This window comes from Bos mutus, chromosome 2, assembly GCF_027580195.1.
Source record: "Bos mutus isolate GX-2022 chromosome 2, NWIPB_WYAK_1.1, whole genome shotgun sequence".
In the NCBI taxonomy this organism is placed as follows: Eukaryota; Metazoa; Chordata; class Mammalia; order Artiodactyla; family Bovidae; genus Bos; species Bos mutus.
In genome coordinates, this window is record NC_091618.1 from 44529901 (window position 1) to 44538429 (window position 8529).

At 39.5% G+C, this 8529-nt stretch overlaps 1 protein-coding gene across 6 annotated transcripts in view; it reads right to left on the bottom strand.

Moving 5' to 3' along the window:
- Positions 1-7076, bottom strand: part of NBEAL1 (neurobeachin like 1) — a 163230-nt gene extending 156154 nt beyond the window's left edge. The window contains exons 1-3 of one of the 6 annotated variants that reach the window (XM_070387932.1): positions 6925-7019; positions 6383-6613; positions 5781-6061 (exon numbers count right to left, since the gene is read on the bottom strand). In XM_070387932.1, the coding sequence (XP_070244033.1) occupies positions 5781-5831 (51 nt within the window). In that variant the 5' untranslated portion in view covers positions 5832-6061; positions 6383-6613; positions 6925-7019. Of the gene's footprint in view, positions 1-5780; positions 6062-6382; positions 6801-6924 lie in introns of those variants that run through there. The other 5 variants (XM_070387955.1, XM_070387943.1, XM_070387937.1 and 2 more) reach the window with 5 other exon arrangements.
- Between the last annotated feature and the right edge of the window lie 1453 nt (positions 7077-8529).

Consider the following 8529-nt stretch of genomic DNA (forward strand, 5'->3'; position numbering starts at 1 on the left):
CTAAGCTTGAAAGCAAATATAAATACAGATTAAAAATTTAGACATTCATGAGCACATTCATCACTACTGGTTAAAACAAGAGAATATTTCCCACTATCATTATACAATATAAAGACAAAATGGAAGTAATCTTGATACACATACTCACATGATCATATATGTGTTCTTTAAATACTAATAAAGATGATATTTTATATTTCTTACCCTTAAAATGCATTTAAATACAGTCAATTTGTTTTGTTCTCAACAACTTTGGAAGATATGCACAATAGCTTTATTTTCCATTTGACAGACGAAAAAACTGAAACATAAAGAAATTACATAACCTGATCTGGGTCCTTAAAATCAGAAAGAGAACTGGGACTAAATCTTGGCTCTAATTCTGAAGTTTCACAGAATTTTTCAGTGTAAATTGAATCTCGGGGAAAAAAAAAAAAGGCCAGTGACAAAAATGAACCATGAAATTTCAACTCACATTGCCACTTTTCAACATATGTTTTTTACTCACTTTGTATCTTTTTACTGAGTTAATACAGTTGATACTTTCCACTACATAGACCAAAACCAACTTTATCAAAGAATCTGAGAACTCAGTTTCTCTTCTGCATACTTGGTGACCAACTGAAGGACTTCCAAAAGAATAAACGTTGAACAGAAATATATCCTTAGGCCCTCTAAGGGGAACAGTTGTGACAGGGATACATACATGCTTGTTCCCCAATGTATGAATTCCAAAAAGTTGCATGATAATGTACACACCAAAATTGTTCTCAGCACCATCTCTCTTACCATAAGCACATTAAGGAAAGAAATAATGTCAAAAGATACAGGGAATAAGAGGGTGCCTAACACAGATAAAATAAACTAAAATCTTTAGATATTAAAAAATAAAGCTGCTTTCTACACTTCAGAAAAATATGCTCAGACAAGAAGTACTTAACCACTCAACTAAAATCCAGGAACAAGAGTAAACCTGTTTCCAAGTTAATGTTTAACTTACAAGAGCTATATGAAATGCATTGTTGATGAAATCCTTGACCCTGGGTGGGGATGCCTGTTTGGAGACAAGAAAAGTTCAGACTACATAACTGAATTACTAGTCTTATACACTGGGGCAAGATTCTATACAGAACAGGCATGTCGGGTAATCAGAAATCATCCTGCCTCGATTATATAAAAACAACTACATGAGGTTAATAAATAACCTGCAAGGAAGATGCATGTTTTTAACAATCAAATCCTATTCCTAGAAAGAGAAAGTGAAAAGTTAGACCTGAAAACTTTAGTTAAAAAAAAAACAAATTACAAAGTGTTTTAGCCAAATTTTTCTGAAATATTGAGTTTAATATGTGAGACCCACCTGGCAAACACTGGATTTATCTTAATTCTACTTTAAAAACTTTAATACTAGGATTTAGGCTTGCAACTGAATCTAGACTAATGGGAAGAAGACATCTTTATACATCTCTTTAGTATTCCTTTGACCAAGCAGTATTTACCCAATGGTTCTTTCTGATAAAAGTCCTATTTAAACATCTATAAAACTTTCATGAGGTTCTTTTGGGGCTTCCCTAATAGCTCAATTGATAAAGAATCCACCTGCCAATGCAGGAGACCCTGGTTCAATTCCTGCGTCAGAACCATCCCCTGGAGAAGGGATAGGCTACCCACTCAGGTATTGTTGGGTTTCCCTTGTGGCTCAGCTGTTAAAGAATCCACATACAATGCGGGAGACCTGGGTTTGATCCCTGAGTTGGGAAGATACCCTGGAGAAGGGAAAGGCTACCCACTCAAGTATTCTGGCCTGGAGATAATGCTCAATGGCAACCTTTAATACATCACTTTAGACAGAACAGTATGACAGCATCTTAATATTCATTTACTGCAAATACACCATGGAATATCTGTGCCAAGGTTTGCAGTGTGGCAAACAGGGAAGATGTCTTAACCATACATACTGCCCTGAAGCAGACCTTCATAAATCTTCAAAGTCTTCTTTAGTCAGGTATGTGTACAGTGTTTAATATGAATGGAATACCAACTAGGGCAGCAAAACAGAAGACAGTGTTTAAATTTTACTCATTAAGATGAACTTGATAGTTAAGAAAATTAACTGGTCACCTTGGGAGGATGCTAGTAATCAAGGCATTATTCTGAAAACAAAGAGAAAGAATCAAACATTTATTCTGCCTGACTTCCCTTTAAGGAACTGTCATCAAATAATTGATGAGGAGACATTTTTCTATATATGTTCTACTAATAAATAAAAGATAAAATTGGGATATCATAGTTTTTTCACACTCCTACTGAAATAATTAATGTGTATAGGCAAAAGTCACTGATGGCCAAGATACTCATGAATTATACTAGCCTCCCCACACCAAAAAGAATGTGAATCAACGAAGCCTCCTGATCTGCCAGTGCACAAACACCAGCAGATGCAACAATTAAGTGAAAGTTGTTCAGTTTTGTCCGCCTCTTTGCAACCCCATGGACTGTACAGTCCATGGAATTCTCCAGGCCAGAATACTGGAGTGGGTAGCCATTCCCTTCTCCAGGGGATCTTCCCAAACCAGGGACTGAACCTAGGTCTCCCACATTGCAGGCGGATTCTTTACCAGCTGAGCCACAAAGGAAGCCCAACAATTAAACTCAAGGGAATTCAACGTGCAAAACCCAACTGAGGAAATTTTAATGTCAAAACCTGGTTTCTTCAACAAACAAATAGTAGGGATAAAAAGTGTGGTGAGGGGGAACCTACAGATTAAGACTTCACAGATAAATTTTCAGCAAAATTAATGTCAAAACCTGGTTTCTTCAACAAACAAATAGTAGGGATAAAAAGTGTGGTGAGGGGGAACCTACAGATTAAGACTTCACAGATAAATTTTCAGCAAAATACAAGCATGTTTTGTTTAAATACTATGTCAAACAGTAGGGAAATAACACTTATGAAGCTTAGGAAAGTTTGAAAACTGACCAGATATTTGATAATTTAAAGAATTATATTGAGATTATGTTTTTAAGAGGAGTTCTTACTTTACAGATATATTTTTAAATATTTACGGATCAAGGGGAGATGTATGGAGAGAGTAACATGGAAATTTACAATACCATATGTAAAAGAGATAGCCAATAGGAATTTGCTCTATGACTCAGGGACCTCAAACAGGGGCTCTGTGACAGGCTGAAGGGTGGGTGGGATGGGAAGGGAGAAGAGAAGGAGGCTGGGGGTGGAGGGGACATAGGTGTACCCATGGCTGATTCTTGTTGATGTATGACAGAAAACCACAAAATTCAGTAAAGCAATTGTCCTTCAATTAAAAAATTTAAGAAAAATTGATGGATCAGATACGTTGTCTAAGATTTCCTTTAAAATAATTCAGGGGTGGGGAGAAGGGTTAGGGAAGGGTTATAGCTGAAACATCATTGAATATGAACTGATAGTTATTGAAGCATAGTAACAGATACCAAAGTGTTCACTACAGTATCCTCTCTATTTGTGCTGGTTTGAAATTTCCCATAATAAAAGTTTAAAAAAGAAAGATGAACTACAAAGTATCACATGATAATCCACAGAAAAGGGATTTAAAAAAGCTCCTTGTCCCAGAGGTCAAAACAAATGAAAATCATTTGAAAATCATACAGTGAGTTAGACAAGAATTCTCCTTGTATACACAGTACTACTTGACAAATAAGAGAACTGAACCCAAAGAGATAAGTCCTGAGCAAGGTCGCAAAACAAAGCAGCAGAGCCAAAACTAGACACCACAACTGCAAGCCCAAAAAGGGGTCTAAGTCCAAGCCAAGTTAAAAGAAGATCTGAGCAGTCCTGAAGCAGTCAGAAAACCCATCAAAGGTGTAAAAAGAAAGTCTTAAATGTTAGTCAAGAGAAAAAGAGAAAGCCAGGTGGTTTGAAGGGCTGTGTGCTAGAGTGAGAGCGGTGAGGCTAGAAGATAGTACCACAAAGAACTGGGTATTAGGGAATCATCCTCACTAGCAAGCAAAAGGCTTAAATCTATGATGCATATTTGGAAGCTACTTGAATTCAAGGTGTTGAACGAAAAGACAGTTGTTGTCTGGCTTATAAGAGCTTATTCATGAATTGTTGAAACATAAAATCATTACTTTAAATAATGATTTATGAAAACAGCTGAAAAAATCATAATCTTATTAAGAGCACAAGTGATTTAAATCTTAAATATAAAAATGGGATTGATCTTCCAGCCCAAGCATAAGTTTCAAAATTTGACCACGAAGGGGCTTCAATATTTACTCAAACATTCTCATAATATAGTAAGGATTCACATTTATGTTAAGTCATTAAAAACAAAATTCTGCGTATGTCAACAAAATTGCACTATCTTTTCAATAAGCACAGTGTCCCTTGAATAAAACATGAACTCGACCTAGAAACAACATGACTAATTAGTAAGACAGTGTAACTCCATTTACTTTTTTGTCATTCTTAAAGTGTAAAACCTATTAAGTTTGATGGATTTTTAAAGGAGTCATTTTCAAACTACTGGGCACACATACCAAAATGTAAAACACATTTTAACTTTCGGCTGACATGTGTTAGTGACTATTTTCAAAAGTAATGAATTGGATTCCTTTTTTATTGGAAGAGTGGCCTATTTTTAAAAATTCATTTCTGGCATTAAATTACACAAGACTAAAAACTATTTCAAAAATCCATATTAAATATTTCAAGTATATGTCCTTCAGTAAGAAATACCAAACCAGGAAGTCACAGAAAATTCCAGAGTGAGCTCTAATATTTAATATTAAGATAATTGAGATCATCTGTTAAAGAATAACTTGTTCTTTAAAGAGCTCAAAGTATTGAAAGGGAGCCCTAAGGGATTATGCAGAAACAGAAGCTGAGACCTTCACAGAGACCTAAAGTAATTTAAGTAATGAATTAGAGATGTTACTCTAACACATGCCAATATCTTCAAAGTAGTAATGTAGCTCCTCACTTGAAAAACATGTTTTAAAGCAGTACCCTTCTCCTCTAATAACATGCAATCAAAACTAACATGTAAAACTTCACATAAAGATGAAGAGAGAAAAAATAATTTTTGAGCAACTAAAGTAAAAATACTGAGGAGTCATAATAGATAAGAGCACAGACTTGAATCGGCAGTGCTGACTTACCAGCTATATTCAGAAGCAGAAGGGGCTGCTTCTCACTAACCTCTTTAAATTCTGCATCAGTTCTCATTAATAAAAAAAAAAAAAAAAAAAAAAGTGGGGGCGCAGTGGGTAATTACAATACACATTTCCCAAAATTATTGTGAGGATCAAGGGAGACAATGGTGCCAACATCAGGGCAAGCTTACAGTAACCACTTCAAATCAATAGCCTTTTTATATAATAACCTTTTAAGAGGTTAATTATGAGAAAAATGCTTAATTCTCTTCTCATAAAAATATCTCTATTTTTACTCCGAAGTGTGGGAGGAAAAACTAGCACAAACAAAAGTACAAATATTTTACTTTTCTCAAAGGTCATAATTTTACTTAAGTTTACTTAAATTTACATAAGTAAATTAGGATCACTGAAGTCAAATTAAAACCACACCCTACAGTTTTCAATAGCATGCCAATACTGTGTTTGTGTTCAAATCTGATGAAGTGGAAAAAAGAAAAGTTCGTGTTCTTAAAGTCAATACTGGGAATAAATATGCCATTATCAATTAAATAAATTGCTGATAAGGCAAGTCACAAAATTTTATAAGTATTTTAAAATTAGAAATAAAAAAGGAAAGCAGTTACCTTTGAACAATAAAGCATCCAAAGTTCAAAGAGTCTCTCTCTAGATGCCATTCTGGCTTTCACTCTGGCACTTTAATTTTTCCTCCAAAAAAAAAAAAAAGTTCAAGACCATAGAGTGTTCATTTTATTTTCCAAGTTTTTCAGCCGTTACAGTAAAGCTCAAAGCAGTAAGGAAAACAAAAAGAAGTGGAACAAATGGACTGCCTTCTGGTCAACAAAATTCAGTTTCAGCAGTTACTCCAACCTATCTTCATCAGTGGTCGTTGGATAATTATAAAAATCTGTGAAAGAGAAAAACATGCCAAGGATTTGTTTTAAAAAGAGGCTATAATAGTAACTGCAGGTTTATCTGAACTAGAAATTTATCTACCTCACATCCACGAACAACTGGCTAAGCTTTAACAACTGACTGAATTTCACAGAAACTCGTTTCAGGAAAACATCACAACTAATGCAATATTTCATATCAACATAAAGTCAGAATCCCCTTGGACAGAACTCAAAGATGAGTACTTATAACAAAAAAAAATTGTCCAATGATAATAAGCAGCAAAAATGCCACTCATAGACTTTCTGTAAACTTAAGAAAGAGCACAACTTACTACAGACACATTGCAGACATAGAATCCCTCAGAATTTTACAGTCGGCTTCTTAAAACTTGTTGGGAATGTTTGCTGTTGTTTTGCAGGGCAGGGCGTGGGGAGGAGGGTGAAGAATTCCTGGTTTGTTTGAACAATCCTCAGACAGCAAAGGTCGACCAGCCCACCTAGCCTCTCTACCTCTCCATCCAGCCAGAAGAAAGGAGCACAAACGCACCAGCAAGGAAAACACCCTGGGAAAGCCTCCAAGTGTTTTGGGGATCTTTAAATTTCCACCTCGCCGCCCAGCCAACCGAAAGGGAGGCAAACTTAATTTGTGCCAAGCTGCCAAGAGAAGCTTTGGAAAGGAGACAAGAAGAGCAGGGCGTCCCCCGAGCCGCTATCCACGCCCTCCCGACCGCACAGGGACACGCCCCGGTCAACCTCGCCCCCTCTCGGCAGCCCCTCACTCTAGAGCGCGTTCGCCACCAAGCACCCGGGGCCCTCCCATTTCTGCCACGCGGCCCTCGTTTCCCTATGACCCGCTACCCAACACCGCGCTCACATTGGGGGGTTGTGCCGCCGCCGCTGCCGCCAAGCCGACGTCTAACTCGCTTCCCTCGCCCCCTTCTCAAGCCAAAGCCCCGTGTCACCCCGCTGCTAGGCAGGCGGGCGGGAGACGGAGGCGGGGCGGTGACGGGTCTAGGCGGGGCGCGAGGGCTGGGAGGAGCCAGGGGCGGGACTGCGCTTTCGGCTAATCATTCCGGCCTTTAAGGCTTTACCCGTCCCGGGTCACTAGCTGCTCATTGGCCGCAAAGGCTGGAAGGGGCGGGATTATCTGATGCCTCGCCCCTGCATACCTGCGCAGCCTCAGTCGACCCGGCTCCTGAAGACCCGGCGGCGGTCCCCGGCGGAGCTCTCTAGACTTCCCTGAGCTGGACGCGTTGGAGGACAGACGTGCTTACGTCTACGGCCCGCCGCTGCTGCCGACTGGCAGACGGAGCGTAAGGCTGTCGGCGTCATTTCCGGGAGTCATCTGAGGGCAGGGAACCCTACGGTGATAACTGAAGGGATTTCATTTTGATTTATGTTTGTAAAAAGGGGATTGGTCAGGGCAGTGTGTCGTGAGAACATACACCTGCTCCCACACCCCCCAAAAATCCTTTCCATTAATCGTGTTTGTGCCAAAGCCTCGTGCCACCCCGTGTCAAACTTTCGCTGTCGCTGAGTGTCAAGTGCAAAACTACTAAGGCTTCAAAAAGGGTATTGCTCTTAGAAGAAAAGAAACAAAAGGAAAACGGCAGCATTCACTAGAGATAGGTAGATAACTTTGCGCGGGATGGGGTTTGGAGGGGTTTAAAGGAGAGGGGAAGACGCATGAGATTGGTAGTGGCTGTTGTTCAGTCGCTGAGTCGTGTCTGACTTTGCGACCCCATGCACTGCAGCATTGCCAGGTTTTCTGTCCTTTACCATCTCCTGGAGTTTGCTCAAACTCATGTCCATTGAGTCAGTGACACCATCCATCCATCTCACCCTCTGTCGCCCCCTTCTCCTCCTGCCCTGGATCTTTCCCAGCATCAGGGTCTTTTCTAATGGGTCCGCTCTTCGCATCAGCTGACGAAAGTATTGGAGCTTCCTTCAGCTTCAGCATCAGCCCTTCCAAGGAGTAATTAGGGCCGGTTTCCTTTAGGATTGACTGGGTTGATCTCCTTGCTATCCAAGGGGCTCTCAAGAATCTTCTCCAACACCACAATTTAAAAGCATCAATTCTTCTGATGCTCAGCCTTCTTTATGGTCCAGTTCTCACATTTGTACATGACTGTTGGAAAAACCATATATTTGACTATATGGATCTTTGTTGGCAAAGTGATGTCTTTGCTTTTTAATATGCTGTCTAGGTTTGTCATAGCTTTCCTTCCAAAAAACAACCAACGGCTGCAGTCACCATCTGCAGTAAAGAAAATAAAATCTGTCACTGCTTCTACTTTTCCCCCTTATATTTGCCATGAAGTGGGGGCTTCCCTGGTGGCTCAGATGGTAAAAAATCTGCCTGCAATGCTGGAGATCCAGGTTCAATCCCTGGGTTGGGAAGATCCCCTGGAGAAAAAATGGCAACCCACTCCAATATTCTTGCCTGGAGAATTCCATGGACAGAGGAGCTGGAGGGCCA